Source organism: Aulonocara sp. 'chitande type north' Nkhata Bay, linkage group LG7, assembly GCF_057382095.1.
Source record: "Aulonocara sp. 'chitande type north' Nkhata Bay isolate Kocher_YH1m ecotype deep benthic linkage group LG7, A_spYH_male_GT1.1, whole genome shotgun sequence".
Taxonomy (NCBI): domain Eukaryota; kingdom Metazoa; phylum Chordata; class Actinopteri; order Cichliformes; family Cichlidae; genus Aulonocara; species Aulonocara sp. 'chitande type north' Nkhata Bay.
In genome coordinates, this window is record NC_141350.1 from 56,773,829 (window position 1) to 56,796,787 (window position 22,959).

A 22,959-nucleotide genomic window follows, 5' to 3' on the forward strand; every position below is an offset into this window, starting at 1 on the left:
GACAAATACATTAACATAGTGTTCAATGGAATACAGAGGTACAGTATTACATGAACAATGGTGTGGATGTTTCAGCCAATCAGATTTTTCCCGGAGGGCGGAACTGACTTGTTGATCGGGTGTCGATTACCACTGCGCAGCCGCAGCCCGTGTGACGAAGATGGTGCTCATCAAGGAATAGTGAGTGTGAAAATGTTTTTAAAAAATGTTTTTTTTAGTGCGTTTAGTGGGGTATTCAGATCGGTCCCACATTTGATTATTGAGAAGTACGCATGTGTGTTTCATTTAGCGTTGTCGTTCGCTGTATTTTACGCTCCTGTAGTCTGTAAAAAGCCAGCTTCTGAGCAGGTTGGATCAGGACGTGGATAACGGGACCCACCGGTCTTTTTAAGGCGTTGCTAGTACAAGCTACAGTTAGCTTCTGAGTTGTAGATGCAGAGGGGATAATTAGCTTCTTAATGAAAACGAGTTACATAAAAAGGCTGCACCGCTCACACATAAGCCTTTTGCACATTCAGCGAGTTAGTACTACTTTGACGGTTTGCTGTATTGCCAACGTGACTGCAGCTAGCCATGTAGCAGCGTGTTATATCTCTGAAATGCCGTTACGTTAAGCTTTGGTCCCGTGAGTGAGAGATTAAGGGTCCTTCTGTCGGATTTACCATTTATGCTAGCTGGCTAAGTTAGCTGTAGCGGCTAGCATGGCAATTCTCTGACAACCGAGTTTATTTAAAAGTCCACAATCAGCTGCTAGTACAACTCATTGTTAAAGCAGAAGAGAGCTTATTGTTAGGAAATAGTTATGCAGGGTTTATTGTCTGTACTCCCCCGTACCATACGTCAGCTATAGCCTACAAGCTAGCATGGGGTTATGGAAGGACTAACTACTTTGCTGTTAGTTTGTTGCGCTAGTGGTATAAAGTTAACCCTCTAAAACTGGGCAGCTAACACGAACACTATATTAATTGTTAAAACAATTACTCTTAATATTTCTGCCCATCAATCGGGTGGATTGAAACTATGCAGTGGACGTTTTCATTCTTTCTTATTAAATCTAGCATTCACTGCGTGGCTAACCTGTGTAGCCTACATATAACGGGAGGCTACCTGTTGTTAGGGGATAGCACAGAATGGGTTCGATTCCATACAGTACTTCAGTATCAGAGCCAGGACTATTAATATCTATAAAAATTGTTGGTTAAAAGCAACTAACGTAGTCTCACGGAGGGAGAAACAAATATACTGGTTACTGAAATTAATCTTTCATTAATGGCTTATATCTCAATATATTAAAAAAATTCCTAAACATAAGCTTGTGTTGTTACTGGTTAATCACGTATTTTAAAATTCTGAACTGATTGTAGTATGTATCTTCTTTTCTTTTTGTTGCTGGATAATGCAATTTTAAATAATTTAAGATTTTTAGTTCAAAACAAAACAACCTTACAGCTTTAATGTCTTTCAGCCTTTCATGACACTGAACATTTAGCCCATGCAAAATTGGTGTGATGCAAAAAATAACTGTAAGCCACTGCCACTGGTAAATGTGTGGTACTTTTGATGTTAGACTTGATAGAATTGAGTCACAGATGACTAATATTAATGCTGTAAGGCTGACCTTACATTTTGATATGTTACACTGGGCTGGTTTAGCCCACTGCCACGTGTGTGATTGTATACGTTGAACATGAGCATTAATTATGATGTTTTTATGTCAGGCATAATTACTTTCTTAGTACAACCGATTTTCGGTACTAAATAATACTATTTATAAAGCAGCTTTGGTGCAGTTATTTCAATTGACTTTGTGAAAAATGTGCAATGTTGGATTTAACGGCACATGTAGCAGTTCTTCCTTTGCTCAAGAATCTGGTTAGGCCCTCTATTCGTTAGCAGAGCAAGGACTACCTTCTGCAGCTACATTGCCAGACAGTTGCACTGGAGAAGCAGCTGAAATATATAGATGATCAGCAAATACAATTTGCTGAAATTTCAAAGCGATAGTTAAGGGATGTGCATGTGCATATGAATACAGAGCTTTCAGACTGTGGGAAAAAATGGTAGAATGAATTTCCACTTAGGATGAAAAGATGCCTGTTGTATCACTGTAGGATCACTGTAGAAATTGATTTTTTTTAGTCATATTATTACATTTAAGAATCCTGACATTTTAAGGGATTCTACATGAATATTTAACTGACTATTACTAATTCATTCTATAACTAATCAATTCATTTACTCATTATTTTAGCTATAAATTTACACTGTTATTTGTTGTAGCAAGAGAAACAAATAAAGCTGCTTATAATTCAAACTTTAATAAAGGTTGTGTCTGAGCACCAGAGTACTTGTACTGCATTTGTCTGTGATGTCTGAAATTCAAGTATGTCTTCACAAGCCAGTTTGGCCTTTGGCCTTTTTAACCCAAGAAGGTCATTTTCAGTGTAGACCACAGGTGTTGAACTCCAGACCTCGAGGGCCGGTGTCCTGCAGGTTTTAGATGTGTCCTTGATCCAACACAGCTGATTTAAATTGCTAAATTACCTCCTCAACATGTTTTGAAGTTCTCCTGAGGCCTGGTAATGAACTAATCATTTGATTCAGGTGTGTTGACCCAGGGTGCTATCTAAAACCTCGAGGCCTGAAGTTCGACACCGCTGGTGTAGACCTTTTCGCTGCCATTATTTTTTACACATAGTGAGTATTAGTCAATGTAAATACAGTTTGGGGTTATGATTGTTCTTTGACACTAAATGCTGAAGATTTAAATATATGTTGTAATGTATTGATTATTGATGTACTGACAAAAACTAGGTGAAAATGAGCAAATAAGTCACCTTTAATGATTACCAGTGACACAACTTTTTGTACCTTTGAAAATTGCATGCATTATGCAAATTATGTAGATATTCTGAAGTATAATATTGTGTAGCACACAGTAGTGTTTATATACAGTAGACATTGAGTACACAAGAGAACACACACTTGATTAATCAGTAGATGTTTAGGTAAAGGGTGGGGTGCTAACTCTGCCAGTCTAGGAGTATTTTTTATTAATGAGGACATGAAGATCTAAGCAAGAAAGAATTCGTTATTGTCTGTTTGGTGGTTTTCTTCATTTTGTAATTAAGCTGCAATATGCATATAATAGTTCAGGTCTAGTAGCTCTTATTTTAATACGTTTAAGGTTAACACTAGAACTACTACTACTAAATTGTCTTGAAACATTAGGTTTGTCAAATCTAGTTTTTAAAAGGTAACTATTTAAGTTTCAATTTTAGTGGGGATTACAGCTTAATAGATACACAATATCTGATGGTAATTTGGGGGGTTTAATGATTTCTTACAACTCTTCTTTAGCTAAGATGAAATGATTGTACAGAATGTATCTTTTATTGGCTTTAAAAAACAGGAACTGGTTGCAGAAGTTTGAAATTATTTTGGATTTTTACTAATGCATTCAATATTTTATTAAATGTCCCTTAGCCAACTGCACCTTGAAAGATGTTTTTGGTAGGCGTTAACAAGCATCTAGCATGAAATTGGCTGAATATTTGATCACAAGTTTTGATTTATTGAACCACTTGGGAAAGTGGTTACACATCTGAATAATTTATACTCATGTACAGTTGACCCAAACACGACAGGAAGGTTAAACTGATGTGCAGTTGTTTAGAAATGGCTCATTAAGATTCTGGAATGGACTGTCCAAGCTCCAACCTCATGCCTAACTTGTGAACTATGCCTAAAAGCTGGATGAAACAAACTAATTTAAATGAAACCATTTCTGAGAGTGGCCAGATATCCAGCCAGAAACTTGTTGATGGCTACCAAAAGCATTTGGCCAAGGTCCAATTTGCTAAGGGACATTTAACCGAGTATTGGTGTGGGTGTATGTATGCACTTGAGCCTGTATGTATTCTTTGATCCTGGGTGGGTTAGAGAAAATGCAAAAATAAATTCAAACTTGTGGAACCAATTCTTGTTTCTTTTTTTAGTACAAGTTTCTAGGCAACCTGGCATGCTGCCATTGTTGTTTGATATTAATTTCTATGGGGTTAAATGTCATTTTCATTGGTTCTAGGTCCCACATACCCCAAAATTAATCATATGACCCCCAGTCCCCCCAAAAAACAACAACAATAGAAAAAGTCATTAAATATGAGATGTTTTTTTTAATGCCTACTACAACAGATTTCATCAAGTGACAGCCTGTAACTTGAAGCCAACTTGAGTCATTAGATGTGACAATAAAAGTGATTTGATTTGATTTGATTTGAGAAATAGTTTGTGTTTTATCCTGATCATTGTCTCTCTGTGCTGCACTTTTAACCCCCATCTATTGTCATCAACCTGCTGGGCAGGCGGTCAATACAGACACCCAAGTTTATGAATGCAATAACTCGAGAACAAAGTGGCATAGGAGTTTTAAATTGATACTATAGGTGTATCTAGGGCTGTTCGATATAACGATATATATCGGATGACGATATAAAAACGTCTATCGTTTGTTTCATGGTGTCGCAAAATAAACTATTTACGGCAGTATTTTTTTCATCGTTTTGATGGTCACTCTAGTGGCTATATTAATTTCTTAAAGTTCTCTCTTTCTCTTATATTTAATATTACCACACTACGGACGGACAAGCACCTGTTTTTATGCGTTGTGGTTAGCAACAACGACGGTAACACCATCGCGTGTCCGCTTGTTTATGTTCCACATAAACCTTTCACAATAAAGCTCAAGATCCTGTTGAGACTTTTCAAAATAAACTGAATCACGGGAAAGAGCAGATTATTTACGGATGAGAAGTAAAAAAAAGACGCCATGTGCTAAAAAATAAACCTTAGAGTCAAACGTTAGAACAAGCTTTTCCCCGAAGCATGCTGTGTAATAAATACTCACAAAGAAAACGGCAGCCGTTACAACTTATGTCTAAAAATGTATAGTTTCATGCATCTGTTAAAACACTCGACTCCAGCTACATGACGCGCAGCTGGAAACACTTCCCGCAAGTCGAGCTGCCCGAGAGTCACAGAATTTACAGAAAATGTTACATTTTTGTGATTTATATCGTTATCGGGACGATAGAATTCTTATATCGAGATATGAGATTTTGGTCATATAGCACAGCCCTAGGTGTATCTACTAAAAATATTGTACAAGTTAAAATCTCAGTGACCTCGACCTTAAGGTCACTGAGAGTTCTCTGTCACGTTTTCTGAAAATCTTGTATATGTGAACGTAGGATTTTGAAATTCGGACCATAGCTGCATCTGCTAGGTGCATCTGTTTCCCCTCACCTCGGAGGTTCTGGCAGCAGATGACCTGTTTCTTCGAAACAACGTTCCTCCTTCACACTGTTATCAAGTGCTTGCTCATAATTTTATCAGAAAACTATTGCTACTTAGTAATTGGAGTTCAGCTACAGCCATATACTATACTCAGTTACTCACTGACGTGTTAACATTCAGACTGGTAAACATTTATAGCAAAAAAATGTTTTTAAAGAAGCAAAATTTTAGGAATGTTGAACCATTTCATAAAAGTTTCTAGGCAGTGGCATCTGTCTCCTTACAACCATCCAAAAGAGTGTTTAATCCTTAACATTTGATCAGCTTGGTTCTATTTTAAAAATGGAATTTTATTCATATTTTATTCATATCTTTTATGTCTTTAACCTATTTGTTTCTCTCTTCTTTTCCTGTCATATCCTCCTTACAGCCGTGTAGTGTTGCCAGTCTCTGTGGAAGAGGTGAGTATTATTGCCTACATGTTCTCTTAAAATATATATGGGCATATTATTTAAATTCACTGTGCTATTGTTATATTTTGATAAAATAGAGGGAGTATTGTGTTTGTCTTACACAGAAAATGTTCATCCACGCTGGCTTTAGTCTGAACCTCATATTAAGACAAAAAGCCTTTGTTAGAGACTACTGATGTTATTGGGACAGGCTGTGTGTTGCAGAGATCAGAGTTACACTGGGGTGTAGACTCAACCTTTTGAACTGCATTCTGGCTGTTGACTTAACAGCAATGATGCTTTTATGCTCTTTTTTTTTTTTTGTGTGTGTGTAATCTCAAAACTAGACTTCTGTTTAGTCTTTAATAACTTTCACTTCTAATGGAGGTTATTATTGGGATTCTACAAGAAATAATTGTTTTGTTGTGTTGTTTTTTTCTCAACACAGTGAAGGATTTTCTATATGAGTCTGTTTGGGTCTTTTTTATTAGTTTGTTACTGCTCGTATTGTGAAGCACATTGTGTCAAATAACCATTAATATCAGGATGGTGGACTTCATTAGGCATACAAGTCCAAATAAAGGGACAAAGTTTTTTTGTTTTTGTTTTTTAAAGATAAAATGTACAAATATAAAGATGTTATTGATGGGCTTGTAAAAATGTGTTTAAAACCTTTAAGTGTACAACTCAGTGACTGAAATGCTGTTTAAAATGTGGCTAGACTCTTGTAAACGTACGTGCAGCCCAACATTGCTTTTTTAATGTACATTAATACAGACAATTACTTCCTATGTTGGTTCTAGTTGCTGTTAGTGATACTCCATCTTTGCACTTATGTGCCTTCACAGGCTTCAAGGGCCCGCAAAGCCTTTCGCAATCCTTCCAGTTAATCTAAGGATTTTTCACTGTAGTCAAAGCTGATTTCCACTCTGTCTTCTTTGTGTTCCCATTTCTTGCAGTATCAAGTAGGGCAACTGTACTCTGTGGCTGAGGCCAGCAAAAATGAGACAGGAGGAGGAGAAGGCATTGAAGTGCTGAAGAATGAACCCTATGAGAAGGATGGAGAGAAGGGACAGTACACACATAAAATATATCATCTAAAAAGGCAAGGCTTTGAAATTAATTTTCTTTCGTAGAGGAATGAAGGGGAAATTATAGGGTCCTCTATAAGAGACAATTAGTCTGACCTAATTACTTAAACACTCAATAAGGATGATTTGTTTGATTGACAGGCTCTGTATATGCAAAGTTCTTGTCTGTTCCTGGTTTCATCAACTCCATTGAGCTATAAGATGCAGGCATGATCTTGGGAAAATAGGCAGCATTTGGACGCAATACGGCCATGTGGCCATCAGGAGAGAACTGTGTGCAGGAGGGATGCACAGACAGTGCATGAAGGTCACCCACTCGCTTTGCCGAATCCAAAGCGAGAAGTAATGCAGTCTTATATGAAAGAAATTTCACATCCACAGACTCAATGGGTTCAAACGTGGGGCTTCAAAGGGCCTCCAGCACCAAAGACAAGTCCCAAGCAGGGACACTGGACTTAAGCACGGGTCTCAGCCAGCGAACTCCTTTCAGAAAATGTATGGCAAGCGGATGTACACCTGGTGTCACCCCGTCAAAGCCAATATGACAAGTAAATATAGCTGCTAAATAAACCTTAATTGTCGAAAATGAAAGGCCCTTATCCAGCAGCTCCTGCAGAAATATCAAAACATCCACAATAGAGCACTGAAATGGGAGAGTATGGCGGACCTGGCACCATTGCTCGAAGGCTCGCCATTTGTAAGCATACAAGCCTCTAGTAGATGAGGCGCTAGTGTTCTGAATTGTCGCTATCACACTAGGCGGCAAACCCTTGGCAATCAAGTTTAACCTCTCAGCAGGTAAGCACGAAGACGCCACAGATCCTGGCGCAGATGAACCACTTCTCCTCCCGCCTGAGAGAGGAGGTCCCTGCAGAGAGGAAGCTGCCAAGGACTCGCTGCTAGCAGGCTGATTATCTCTGCATACCACGACCTTGTGGTCCACCAAGGGGCCACTACAACAGAGAGAGAGACTGCTGATGCACTCTCTCTAGAACTGGAGATACCATTTCCACTGGGGGAAATGCATACAGGAGCACGTGTGGCTATTGGTGCGCTAGTGTGTCCATGCCCAAGGGTGCATCATGGTCCATTATGGAGAAGAACAGGGGCCAGGGAGTATTTACCCTGGAGGCAAAAAGATCTACTTGAGCCTTACCAAATAGATCCCAAATCTGAGCCACTATTAAAGGGTGTAACCTCCATTCTCTCACCAGAGGACACCCCCCCCCCCCCCCCCCGTGAGAAGGTCCTGCCCAAGGTTCCGGTGGCCCGGAACATGGGTGGCTCTTAGAGACAGAAAATGAACACTGCACCATAACAGCAGAGAGCGAGATAGTGTCAACAGGGGAAGAGAGCGTGTACCCCCCTGCCTGTTTATGTAGGATACCACTGTTGAGTTGTCCATCCTGACTAAGACATGCTGGCCCTCCAGGACTGGACGAAAATGTTTGAGAGCTAAGAACACTGCTAACAGCTCTAAGTGGTTGATGTGCAGCTCGCACTGGGCTGTCGACCAGATCCCTCTCACTGATGCAACCCTCGTACAGCGCTCCCCACCCTCTTAGGGAAGCATCTGTGGATACCACCTTGCGAAACAACACCCTCCCAATCCGAGAGCCCTGATGCAGCAGCCCGGGCTCCCTCCAAGGACAGAGCGCTAGCATGCAAGACGCAGTTAGGAGGAGACATGATGCACACAGGCGGTGAGAGAGAGTCCAGCGTTAAAACGCTCTCATCTTTAACAGTCCAAGTGGCACTACGGCGATCATAGATGCCATCATGCCCAACAAATGTAATATCTGGAAACGGAGTCTGCGTCCAAGCTGAAACTGAGCGAGGCAGCGATGAAACGCGGCCAGTTTGTGCTCCGACAAATATGCGTGGCTGGAAAGCAAGCATATTTCCAAACCAAGGAAAGAAATCTGCTGACTTGGGATAAGCGAGCTCTTTTGAAAGTTCACAGAGAACCCCAGTGTCTGAATGTGTGACAGAACCAGCGACAGCTGTGTCTCTGCCTGCTCTCTGGAGCAAGCTACGAGAGCCCAGTCGTCTAGGTAGGCTAAGATGCGGATGCCTGTCTCTTTGAGGGGCACTAGCACTGCCTCGGCACATTTCGCAAAGGTGCGAGGAACGAGTGACAGCCCGAACGACAGCACCAGGTATTTGTAGGGCTACGCCCTTGAATGCAAACCCCAGAAACTGCCTGTGTTTCGGGTGTATAGCTACATGAAAATAAGCATCTGTTAGATCGATTCTTGCAAACCAATTTCCTGGGCCAACTGCACTCAAGAGCTGTCTGAGTGTTAGCATCTTGAACTTGTACGTTCGTAGATACGTGTTCAAGACTCGCAGGTTGAGGATGGGCCAAAGCCCTCCCCCTTTTTTCGGAACAACAAAATAACGGCTGTACCAACCTTTGTCTGTCTCTAAAGTAGGGACCACTCGTCTTGCTCTTTTCTGCAATACAACTTTATTTCCTCTAAGTATCATGGCCGCTTCGGTGCCGACAGTCGTGTTTACGACTCTCCGGAAAAGAGGCGGCTTGACCCTGAACTACAACCGGTAACCCATGGCAACGGTTCGCAGCACTCACTGAGAGGGGCGCAAGCCCACCACTGAGGCAAGAGAGCAGCCAGCTGGCTGACCTGGCTCGTTCTGCCTGCAGGCTGAGCATTTGTGATTGTTTGAGAATAAACAACACTCTTTATTGATTGTAATATGGGAACATGTACATTCATCCATTTTGTTGGAGGCACCTTTCCTGGGGCACAACAATGAAAAACAGGTGGAACACTTGATGTGGTCACCTGAACATTTACAACTTGAGGCATTTTGTGTGCAGGGCGTTGTGCTTGGGAGACAGTGTTAGGAAAGTGCAGCGCCTTCTGGGGCTGACAACCTGAACAGAACTTAAGTGGCACCTCTTGGGCGGCAACAGAGGGGTAAGAGCAGCGTCTTCCTGCCCCTAGACCCCTCGAAACCACAACTAGGAGGGCTGAGGCTTCTTCCTCCTGGGCGTCAGGTCCTGCCGGGGGTCCGAGGGTGGGCCTTTGTTCTAGGCCAACTGGCGTGGAGCTCGGGCTGGAGGATGTGCCCCCGCTGGCGGCACACCCACTACAGCAGTGGGCGCCGGTCTCTTGCCAGTCGGCAGAGGAGCGGTGGGCCTGTGAGAGCTAGCTGCGGGCTTGGACTTCGCCTAATGATGATGTTGCGCAGAGCTTCTGTCTGCTTCAGTCGAGTCTAGCCTGAATGGCTTCAAGTGAATGTCCGAATAACCTAGCCGCAGACACTGGTGCGTCCAGATATACAGCTCTGTCCCTATCCGGGACGTCAGAGAGGGTCAGCCACAGGTGCCTCTGCGCCACTACTGTCGATGCCATCCGTCTGCCCAGGGAAAGCACTGCACAGTGCAGAGGGTGTAATCCATGGCAACTCTGACCTTGTTAAGAAGAGGTGCCAGCGGTGCTGTCACCAGGAACCAGGCACATCACCTGGTACGTCTGGAGCATGGTGATGGCTCCATAAGGGGTGGGTTAGCTAAGCCAGTCTCCTTGGTGCCGTCGCCCTCCATGCACTGTCCATAGCCGGGCACAGTGGGACAAACCTCTGTCTACCTGTCATCACACGCAGGTAGACAGGTTTGTCCCATGATGCCGTTAGCTGGCAGACAAAGTATGGGAACATGGGAAGGCGGGTTTTGGTCGTTGCGGGCTCCGGAGGGAGGAAAAAGCCTGCCAATTGAATGGCTTCTGAGCTGTCGGAGGAGAGGGCCAGTCCAATTGCAGCTTTTCAGAAGCACGGCGAAACAGGGGAAAAAAAGAGAAGTGTCATCGTTCCCGACCGGCGCAGCAGCGGCGGCATATGTGAACAGTGAACACTCCTGCTCATCCTCTGACAAACCATCGATGTCCAGGCCGATGTCCAGCACGTCATCGTCTTCCTGCATGGTTCCAGCTCATCATCAGCTAACCCATCACCGTATTCCATGTGGTCAGCCCAGCTAATTGCGGGGACATCGACCGGATAATCCTCGTCTTCGGACTCTGATGAAGCCAGGGCTCCAGACTCGAAAAGGAAAAGGTCATGCCGTGCGACAGCCGTCCCTCCCAGCACATTTTCCACAAACGTCACCTGTCTTTCCGGGGTCGAGCGTCGACAAAACCCACAGGCTTTGGGCTCCATCAACGGTCTCCTAGCGTTGACGATCGCCAGGCAGACAGGGCAGGCATCGTGCTGGTCACTTTTGTGCAAAGAGAAACCACACCCCTGAGGACAGGGGCGAACAGAAGATTTCTGCTTTGCTCGCTTCGGTTAGGAGTCTATTCCAAACCGCAAAGCCAAACGCTGTACAGGAAAAACTCGAAATTAGCGCTCTGCGGGCAGCCTACACACCAACTGCGCACTGGAGGCTAACACCAACAGGGGCAGTTAAGCTAAGTTCAAGTCGGCAGACAACGGCGCTAACTAGCAGCAGCTAGCTAGACCAACTCAGCAGAGGTGTTCTCAGCGAGGTGAAGAGCGTAAGAACTGAGAGATGACTGTGATGAAAGCGGCTATATGTGCAGGCGGGGCCGTGCGTGTGTCATCACACGTCATCTGCCTTAAAGGTGTGAATAAAAGTTTCTTCAGCCAGGACACGCGAGGGTGTGATATCCAATACTTATGTGTTGTACCAAGTGAATCGACTGAAAGGGAACGTGAGAGCTGGTCAAAAAGTTACAATTTTTTATCACTTTAATAGTCTAAGACTAGATGTATATGTGTTAATTACTTTCGCGCTGCAAGTGATGCATTTAGGGGACTGGTTTTTTTTCCCTTAGTTTAAATGAAAAGTCTAGTCCCTCAACTGAAAATAGATAAAATGTGCATAAAGTTTCAGGCTTTATGTCAGATGTTTAAACTTATTTTGTCCACCGTATGTATATTGTATGGTCTTTGTGATTATGTGATTACGGGAAATGGGTTTGGGTAAGAGCTCTAGACATGTACAGCATGAGAATTGATTAAATATTTCAGATAATAGCCATTTACAAACAGAGTTATTATTAGTTTTAAAGAGCGCAGTCGGCTCCCTGTTACAATGTTTTATGGCCTTTGAAAGACACAAGTTGGAAAGTATAAGTATTGTCTAATTTTCTCTTTCATAACAGTAAAGTCCCGGGTTACGTGAAGATGATTGCACCAGAAGGAGCATTAGTTTTTCACGAAAAGGCTTGGAATGCCTACCCATACTGTCGCACTAGTAAGTACACGCAGAAGTGTGCTTGTGTTATTTGAATTGCATTAATGATAAAATTATGGCAAGTAATTTGTCAGTGAGGAAATATGCAATTGATTCACTAGTAGATGCTAGTGACCAGTTACCCACAGCCCTTCCTGTCTCATGTTTCCCTACCAGCTGGCTTGCCAGCCAGGCTGCAATTGTGGAAGTCCTCTGTATGATTCAGATGTTTTCCCCAGTATTTCACCATCCTGGACTGCAGCTGACAACAGTAGACCTTTTGATTCAGAGATCCACTGCAAGTGGGAGAATCACTCTAACCAGAACTTGCAGCAGGTGGAAGGCTGATTCATGCGCTGCTATGACCAACTCATCGAGGCTGAGGAAGAAGGACTACCAGCTGCAGTCCGAGACAGGGAAATTTGAGAGATCCATAGAACAAGAGCCTCGTATTCCTCTATTATTTACTACAAAATACTTGGCAAATAAATTGTTTGCACAGAAGAAACTTAGACTTGTTATTATTTAATAGTTTTGATAGTGCACTTAGCCACTACAGAAATAGGCATTTTATAAATGCATTTCAAATAATACTAAAAATGTACAGTTTTTTGTTAATTATTTGATACTGATGCTCTTTTTTTTTTTTTCTCTTTTCCTTTTTACTCTGCAGTTGTGACGGTGAGTTACTCATTACCTCTTTTTGGAGGTTTTTTTGTTGTTGTTAAAGGCCTAGTCCCACCAGAAAATCCACCCATTAGCCATTCCATGTCCTCTAGGACAGGAGGGGTCTAACACCAAGTTAGATGATCACAGCTCATTTTTATGCCAGGAAACTTCCACAAAGTTGAGTTTGATGTGACATCTTCCACTACCTGCTTCAAATCCTTTAACATAAAACTTAATCTACAATTTTCATTGACATATTTGTTTAATTTTACTAAGGCCAGTTTGCATTTGCATAAAGTAAACAGATATTACTTTATGTATGCAACAAATGCTCATCAGCATATGCCACAAATATTTGATCCACTCTCTGTTCCTTGATATTTGCTTCTCTGTCCTTTTGATGTTTGAAGTTCAGAGCCCACTATTGCTTTACATTACTGGCAAGTTAACTAGCGTTACTAATATTAAAAATAGACCAGAGCTGAGTGGTATAGCATCACCAGTGTTGCTTTAGTCTGATTGGTTAATTGGATTTAGCTGCAGGTTTTACGTCTCACAACCTTCCATTCATAGTGTTGTTGGTACCAGCCAAGATCAGCTGTAACTGTCAGTGTAGGGGACCTGCCTGACTTCTGAGTGACAGCTTGTCATTGCTTCACTTCAACAAATAAAGAATGTTATTTGTCTCCTACTTTTCAGAATGAGTACATGAAGGATGACTTCATGATTAAGATCGAGACCTGGCACAAACCTGACATGGGAACAGTAGAAAATGTAAGTGAAAAGGAATGCTGGGGGTATCCCAGAAGTGCATTGAAATTCTGTCAAATGAGAGGGGGAAGGAAAATCTATATAATATTGAGAAATGCTGGATAGTGCGGGTTGAAGTAAATGTTTAGACACCTGAGAAATGTCCATGATTTTTATGTCCCTATGTTGAGATACAGGCTCCTATTTAAAAGCCACAAAACACAGGCTGGCCAGCCTTATGTTGATAAATCTTTCTGTCATACACTTGCATGATAGAAGGGTCCAAGTTAGAGTTTACACGGCAGTTTTGAATTTGCATGTGATTTGATTTGGACTCAACAAATTTGAATGAAAAACAAATGCCTCTTTTTCTCCCTGTTTTGCACTGAAATGTTTCCACTTTGTTTTCTTTATGCAGGTCCATGAACTGGATGAGCAGACGTGGAGGACTGTCGAAGTCGTACCCATAGATATTGCAAACAAAGAAGAAGTGGCCCCAGGGGTGAGTCTTGATTATGGATGATGTTTAATGAAGATCTCCTATAAGCCACACATTAAGAAGTTAAAAAAAAAAAGTTTAATAGACCTGAATACGGGACAATATTTTTGCTGGAACACATTTCTTAAAAAAAAAAAGTGAGGGCTTTATGGGTTTTTTTTGTTTTGTTTTGTTTTTTTAACTAGAAAATTATGTATTTACAGTTGCTTATGCAGGTAAAGCAGCTGTGCCTCAGGAGTTTGAGTGGGTCAGAAGGTTAGGGGCTTGATCCCTGGCTACTCTAGTCTGCATGTCAAAGTATCTTTGGGCAAAATGCTGAATTCAGAGTTTGCCTGTATGTATCCATTTTAGTGTGACTGTTTGTACATGTTAGAAGAGTGCTTGACTAAAGAATAAAAATCACTTATATGGATGTGTGTGTGATTGGGTGAATGAGGCTTGTAAAAAGCTCTTTGAGTGTTCTTACAAGTCTTTGAGTATAAAAGCAGTACCAGTCCATATCTAATTTACAAAGCTTTGAATTAATTTGTTTTCAGCCTTAAGGCTGTTTTTTTTTCCACATTATTGTCCATGTGCTCTCCACCTCCACAGAAAGTAGGACTGTGGGAATTTAACCTACACAGGGGCTATGAGATGCTTTCGTGTATGGACCTTCGAGAGAAGGCAACAGAGTGATAGACTCTGCATAGTTTGAATGCTGATTGCTTTCAAAGGATATCTGAAAGGGACCCATCACAGGAGAGTAGGTCCATTAGGTGTCCATCAATACTCAGTTTCACTTCACTACAAAAATAAGTTCTTTAGCCTGTCTATGTCTACAACAAAATCAAATGTAAGGATCACCAAGAGCACAAACAGGACTATATTACCTGAGGGCTGTACTATGAAGATAGATTAGTTGGTTTGCCAGGTACCAAACTTTTTAGTGTCACAAAGGTGGTTCTCTTTTTACCTGGCTGGATCACCATGATAACATTAATTTGATTATCACATGCTCTGTGTTGTGATGATCAGCTCACCAGATAAATGACTTTGTGCAGGATTTCCTTACTTACAGGTAGGGCAAGGCAATATGACCAAAAAAGTTTATCACGAGATATATATTTGAAAATTTGCGATAACGATATAACTTGACGATATAATTGATGCAAGACAAAATACTTTACAACTCCACAAAAAGAGGTGGTTTGGAACATGAAACTGCAGTAAAAAACAGTCAGATAAGTCTAACTTTACTCACACAATTTAGTTATACACACACAATACGATAATATTATGTTGAAGTACAGTTCATATCACTCCGCGAGGCTCCTCACTATGGTAGCCGTAATGCTCCGACAATCCATCAAGCGGTGCAGCGTCACAGCTTACCAAAGTCGCACTAAAACATTTTTTAAACAGATTTTTGAGCGCCGGACAAAAACCAAAGTTGCACCATTTTTACAAACCAATTCTGTTTCATCTGTTTCATTCAACGATTTGCTTTTGCCCTTCTCATTCTCCGTCGCCATCATGCTTTTTCCACCATGTGTGTATGAAAACAAAGGCTCTGCGCATACGTGTTTTATCCATATTCTATCGCGATATTTCATTTTCTTATCATTGCCTAACATTATACCGGTATTACCATGAACAGTATAATATGGCCCAGCCCTACTTACAGGATTGTTGCATTTTGCCATTATATTTTCATAAACTTGAATAATAACAATAGTAATAACATTTGAGAAAGTGCTTTACAGTTTGAACACCTGGAGGCAACCACTGTTGTGAATTGGCACTTTATAAATAACTTGAATTTTATTGAATAAAATCACACATTAAAGACAAGTTTATATGTCCAAAAGTGCAAAAACACAGTCAAGCATATGGTTTTATATTCATTCCTGCATACATACTAACCTCTGTCATTAGCACTGAAAACAACTGAAAGAATAAGTACCAAAATATCTTGTTTTTGCTCTGTCATCTGTTATCTGATAACATTTGGAGTAACTGATTTGGAGTAAATTGTGCTCGCTTGATTCATTTTGTGCAGGAGAAGAGTCAAATTATGTTCAAAGCTACACAGAGCTTTGTACACAGCAAAATCTCCAGTGTTAAATTAACACTAGAGAGTGTCTATATGGGTCCACACCTCTGAGTGTTAAATACAACACTGTTGAGTGTTAAATTAACACTTTTGACAGTGTTATATGTTTAAAAGTAACCTAGTCAGTTTTGCAGATTAACAATGGCTAACACTGGAAAATAACTCAAAATGTTAGAAATATTCCAGTGTTAGAAAACCAGCACTGCTCAGTGTTAGCCATTGTTAATCTGCAAAACTGACTAGGTTACTTTTAACACTGTCAGCGTGGCCTCACAAAATTATCATGACCACAACGACCGTGGATGGACATTGCTGCTCAATCACAGCTGCCTGATCAATGTTTTTCATTAGCAATTTAGCAAAGTTGATGGTGGCGGTGTGCATGTCTGTGTGCGTGAAAGACAGAGGGAGAAAAAGGGAGAGCGAGCGACAGATTTTCTGTTATAACCTCCATGTTATGGACGCACAGTGTCTGTCTAACCCCTGCGAGTCAATCGTGCAGTTTGAGTAGAAGCTGAATAACGCGACTGAAAAAATCGCAGTGTATGTCCAGCTTAAAATGTTCCTGTTAAAATTCCTAATTCTGCTATCACAGTATCCCAGCAGATGGTTTTATTATTTTCTCCCTGCATAATCTATTCATTTGTCTTTTGTGTGACTATGATCTATGTCTTTTGCTTCTGTCAATTTAACATTTTGTCACCGTCTGACTTGAAAGGAATGCCCTTATAGTTTGTGTTATTAAATAAACTATAAATCTGTCTTTTGGAGCAGCTCAGTAATCCATTGGGCCATCAGTTAGAACATAAATCATTGTACTTCTGGTTGAAAATTTTAAAGGTGGTATTAAGGCATTGTCATTGAGGTGGGTCTCGATTGTCCCAGTGTTTCTTATACTGACTCCTGTAAAGTAATGACTTAAGTGGATCAGTGTGGAGGTCAAGGCTTAATCTAAATGTCCATCTGCTCCAGCTATTCGCCACACTTTCCCAACAAAGCTAATGGATTAAAACAGCACAGTAAACCTTGAGCTCAGGATTTAGGGCATGTAACAGAGATACGTTCTTGCTCTTCTTCAGTGTTACAGGCCATCCTGAACTCTGCTGAAAGGGTAGGCTGGATTCAGTGTGACTGAGACAGCAAGATTTAGGGCATGTAACAGAGAGAGAGAGATTGTTGCTCTTTGTCAGTGTTGATATATTGGCAGTTTAACTGATATATTTGTGTCTGGATTTATGACCAAGAAATGAAAATTAAAAATGTAAAAAAGAGACAGGAACAGCACCCTTTAATACTCAGTGTTGATATTCCATAGTTTATCCACTAGATGGGACTCTGCATCTTCTTTGTTGACAACACATTTGGGACACCACAAACAGAACAACCAGCTAGCAACGTTTGGTAGAGGGTAAAGAAGTAATTTCAGGGATATCAGATTTTTAATCGCCAAATATCACATTGGTCCGAAAAATCGTTGGGCTCTAGTCTGTGTAGTATCTGCAGTCTTCAAAGAATCGTGCCTTCTCTGTGCTCCTGCAGCAGACAAGTTGATGTTCTGCAACATTTAAAGATTTCTTTTCCTTTGACTCTCCTGCAGGACTATAAGCCAGAAGAAGACCCTGCGCTTTTTCACTCAGCCAAAACAGACAGAGGACCTTTAGGCCCTGAATGGAAGGTACCAGACATGGACACAGAATCTTGCTCATTTTTGTCCTTTGTTTCTTAATCCTAATCCTGTCTTTATTTATGCTTTTCCTGTGTGCTCTTTGCAGAGTGAGCTGAAGGCAGATTGTCCTTACATGTGTGCATACAAACTGGTCACTGTCAAGTTCAAATGGTGGGGTCTGCAGACCAAAGTGGAAAACTTCATCCACAGGGTAACATATGCTCTCCTCTCTCATCAGATAAAGGAGAAGTCTTATATAGTCTTTAAGTATTTTAAGGTCACTGAGGTACACTACTTTCTTTTTCTTTCTTTCTTTCTTTTTTAAAAAAAAACATTTAACTTTTTTAGTGTTTTTATTATCATGATAAGCTTTTCAATTTATGTCCTGTCTTTGCATGCTACAGTTGAGTGTGGCTTGTGTTTTACACAAGTGTGATGAATGTGACATAAAGACATGAAGGAAACAAATCTTTCTTGCTGTTGGTCACTAAAGCACTTCTGTATTTTGGAAAATCTGTCTTTATTTCAGCTGCTGTACAACCTTTATGGTATTCTTTTTTTTTCTTTTTTTTTTCCATTTAAATGTCTGTCTGTTTTCCACAGCAAGAAAAGCGTATTTTCACCAACTTCCACCGCCAGTTGTTCTGTTGGATTGACAAATGGGTGGGTTTGACCATGGAGGACATCAGGCGGATGGAAGAGGAGACTCAAAAAGAGCTTGAGGAGGTAATTAACTCAAACAGAATCCAATCTGAAATAACTGTCCTTGTCTCGGGGTAGTTTAAAGTTGAAATTACATACAGTTGTCTCCATATTTAGAAATGTTTGGAAATCTGTGGTAATGGTTTGAAATATTTGACCGGGCTGTTGGAGAAGACACAACATGATTCGTGTTCGCGATTTAACCCTTTTGCTCCTGAATTTCACATTAGATGCGTCAGAAAGGAGATGTTCGAGGCACCTGTGCCACAGATGAGTAGAACCCCGTTGCTGTAGGTCTGACACTAGAGGCAGGCTGAGTAAGTTTCATCATGAGTGATGGTTACACTGCATGGATCAGTCTCCACTCCATGGCTTCAGGCTGTTGTCGTCCTGCTGTTTTTAACCTATATCTGGAACCAACCAGTGTTCTCTTGTCTCTTACACTTTATATCCCAGTGTCATTTTTTTCATTCTGACCTTCCTCTCCTTTTATCCCTTTATCTCCTTTATTTCCTATTTTTATTTTTATTTCTTTGAATGTGTGGATTTCAGTTCTTAATTATTTTTTTGTATTCATGACAATCAAAACTAGAATGAGCGTTAAGGCTGTCGATGAGGATTCTTAATTATATTCAGCAGCACTACCAGGGGCAGTAGGTACCTCTGAGGGACATATCCACCTACCTGGTAAAGCCAGCTATATCAGGTAGATGGATATGTCCCTCGCAGAGAAAGAGCATGTTGTAATTATGGAATATAAGTAGGCTGCTGTCAGCTGAAAAAAGGCAAAACATATTAATAATGTTTGAGGGTTTTTCTTCTATTCAGTAATTTTATGTTTTATGACACTTAATAACAGCAGCCTAATTACATATATTAGCTAGCTTAATGGTTGTAGTTTTTCTTCAAAATAAAACTCTCAAATACTTAGACCCAATGGGAGTGTAATTAGGTCTGAAATAATTTAACAGCAACCGCGTGGTAATGATGGCAGAGTGTTCACAAGCCAACTCCACAAAGACAGATTTACAGTCCTCTCTTAGGCAGTTTTTCAGATTGAATTGAATTTAATCTTTTTTAATCAAATATTCATATTTTAAACACTTTAATCTAATTATTTGGCATATTTTGTAATGTGTTAGTGGGTGGGATGTATTTTTAACACATATTTCTGTTGAAATTGACACACCTACTATACAAGTAGTTATGTCTCTGAATGTAATGCAATATAATTTGAACCTCTGTGAATGGGGGTAACGAAAGGTAATAAGTGAAAGTTATAAGTAAAAGAGGGTTTGCAACAAATTCATGTAAGACAGAGATTCTTCTCAATATCTATGACCAATACATTTTAAACATTGTATGTAAAAACCTTCAATGATAAGATAAGGAATAGGATTGTGATCATTTTCATTTTCCCCCTCCTGCCTGCTACTGTTTGTCATTTTCGCTCACATTTTAAGATTTTCTTTCAGCTCCCACACCTTCACGTCAGGCACTTTCATTTTTCCTCCTCATGTTTTGTGTTTGTGATGCTTATTGTTGTTTTTTTTCTTTGATTTTTGGAAGTCGGCTGCATGCACATTGCTCTTTACTAACAGACTTAAAACATCAACAGTTTGGCAAAGAGAATTCTTTTGTGTTTGGCTTAGCCATATGTCAGTTTTCTGCCTCTCATTTAGGTCTAGTTTGTGTACATTGAACTAAAATATGTGAACTAAAGTGGGGCAAAATGTTTATTTTTAATGTTATCTGTGTTTAAAAAAAAAAAAGTTGTTTAAAAAAAAGTTTAAGCATCACTTGACTTTTTCCACACATTCAACACACAAGCTGACTACTGCCTTTTCTTTTTCATTCAGCTGCGTAAAACAGGTCAGATTCGAGGCACCAGTGCTGCTCATGAGCAGTGAGGCAAATCAACCAAACCCTGTCACGATGATGTCATCAGAGACATGTCCACCACGCTGAGGAAATGGCCCTGATTGTCGCCTCTTCGCTTCCTGTCTCACATGATTCATTGGGGGGTTTGAAATGATTGGTTAACAGTACTGTACAGATCCTACCCCCAGTCACAAGCCTCCTGTTCACTCAGAGAAGAAAAAAAAAAAAAAAAAATCAAAAAAAGAACAAAACAAAAAAAAAAGGTTTTGCATTCATATAAAAAGAAAAAAAAACTTTGCACAGATCGTAAATTGCCTGATATGTAATTGTTAGTTGATTATTCCAATGGGCTTTGTTTTTATCCAGGTGTGTAAATGGTGACTCACAAAGTCAAGCCTTTTAAATTCATTAGAATGTTTTTAGCTACACGTTCCCACACAAATTTCTATGAGATGATTGAAGCAGGTATCAGACAATTGAATTCACCACGTTCTCCTTGTATTATAACTGTCTGTCTCTACTTTAAACCTCGTCTCTCCCCTCAGTATTGTCGATATACTTGTCCTGGTAAAAGGTTTTTCTCGGTTCTCTGCCCTTGTTCCACTGGCCCACTATGTCTGGCCTTTTTTCTTCTTCTTTATTTTGAATTCTCAGGCAGATCCATGCCTATTTTTTTATGGTTTAAAAGCAAAGATGATGCTCATGCATGATGGGTAATTTATTTTTGCCCACCCCTTTCTTCGACACAAGTGCATGTGGACAACAGCAACTCCTCACTTTTAAACTGTCGCTGCATGTCTACAGCCACTGCAGTGCGTGTTGTGTGTGTTGTTTAGAGGGCAAGTCAGTACCCTCCACGAGAGTATGTACTTTACACCTCTGTGTTGGCGTACGCATCTGTGTGCTTGTTTGTGTTTTTAACTGCCTTCACTCTTAAAACTGTCAGTCTGGGGACTGAGATGGTTAACATTCAGCATAAGATCAAGGCTTCTGAGTGCTCTCACACCACCAGCAGCCTCTTGAACTTTGCCTCATGCTGTCGCTGCATGGCCTTTCTCCTTGGCTAGGGCTTTAACTGGAGGACCGTCAAACCTCCCCAAAAGCTTCTTCTTGTTTTTTTTTTAATTTTCTGTTTTAGATTTAAATGAGGATGAGAGTCTGTGCACTGCTGCGTGCATGAATCAAGGTAGTTTTTTTTTTTTTTTTAAATATCTTTCTCAAACTACTGTTTCCACTCTACTGACAGAACAAATGGGTCCAGGCAGATCTGCCATGTTTGTTACAGATGTGGATTAGTTTAGTTTTTTTGTTTGTCCACCCACACACACAATTACTTTTTTTTTTTCTAAAGCTTTTCACCTAAGTTAACTAACTACAAGAAGGTAGTATAGTATGAGGTCGCACTGCAAATTTGACTCTTGCAGTGAGCTAGTCAGAGCCTCATCTAGAAAATGTGTTGATCACTTCCCTCTGTCACAAACTTTTTTTTCTGGCTGCATGGACTTGAGGTTAGAGCAGTGCATCACAGCACGGGCTGAGTTTTTTTATATATATATTGAAGTTAACACAGATCAGGTCAGGCTCAATGTAAAATATTTAGGATGTTTTTTATGATGACGCAGTTTGGTTAAGGCTTTTGATCAGTTGTGTGTGTGTGTGTGTGTGTGTGTGTGTGTGTGTGTGTGTGTGTCTCAGAATTTGTAGGTTTTGATAGAACCTATCTCTGTGTGTTTCTGTTTAACAGGTAAAAGAGAGCCTTTAAGTGTACTTTATAAAAGGCCCGATTTTACAGATAAAGCGCTCATCAGCATTGTCAGGTTTATCATTTAATACTGTATTGCTACAAGTAACTCTAAGGAAGTTGGAATGTCAGTGGAGCACATAACAGCTTTGTGGATAGCATGCTGCTAAAGCAGAGCAAACTGTTCACGTCTTGAACTGTACCTCATCCATGCTTATGAATGTACAGCTACACAGATAAAGGGATAGATTTTACAGGATGTTAATAACTCCGGGAGCACTGACATGTTTCACACCTGTACAAACATGACATGGACCTGTTATATCACCAGTACGAGGACAAATAGGTTTAACAAAACAGCTAATTTGCATGCTCTTTTTTTTTTTCTTTAGGTTTTTTTTCTCTCGGTTTGATCTCTTGATGCTTTTAAGAAACTCTTGAATTGCATCACACAAGAAGGAAGTGGCCTCTCCCAAAATCCAGCTCCATTCAGCTTGACCTCTGAATTATATGACGAGGAGTGAAAAGCCTGAGTTTGATGACGGGAGTCGCCTTTTGTAGCATTACCAGTGATGCCAGGTATGACTGTGAGGGGAGGGATAGAAGCTTAGGGAACAGACGGAGTCAAAAATACTGTTTTCTTTATTGTAATCATGAAAAAGCATCTGCAAAATCTACTGTTGTTTTTTTTTCCCTCTGTTTTCTTTTTGTTTGTTTTGAAAGACAAAGATTCACAGTGTATTCAGTCTTTTCTTTTCTGATAAGGCAAAATTCAGGGGAATTAGTAGTGAATGTAATAAAAATTAGTTCTTTTTTCCTGCAGCGTCCAAGCTGTGACAGAAGGTCTAGACAATGGAACATAACAAAATATCTAATAAATTTAAAAAAATAAGCAAATCA

The 22,959-nt window shown here is 40.5% G+C and overlaps 1 protein-coding gene across 2 annotated transcripts; it reads left to right on the forward strand.

The window, feature by feature from the left end:
- Positions 1-85: 85 nt before the first annotated feature.
- On the forward strand, positions 86-22,959 carry pitpnb (phosphatidylinositol transfer protein, beta). Of its 2 annotated transcripts, XM_086301532.1 has the most exons (12): positions 86-180; positions 5,726-5,756; positions 6,707-6,852; positions 11,989-12,080; positions 12,733-12,740; positions 13,428-13,502; positions 13,897-13,980; positions 17,667-17,744; positions 17,842-17,946; positions 18,339-18,461; positions 18,668-18,754; positions 20,297-22,959. In XM_086301532.1, exons 1-11 carry the CDS (start codon positions 161-163, stop codon positions 18,713-18,715), a joined length of 810 nt encoding a protein of 269 aa, XP_086157658.1. In that variant the 5' UTR covers positions 86-160; the 3' UTR covers positions 18,716-18,754; positions 20,297-22,959. The 2 variants fall into 2 exon arrangements, with proteins under 2 accessions (XP_086157658.1, XP_086157657.1); XM_086301531.1 differs by lacking the exon at positions 18,668-18,754.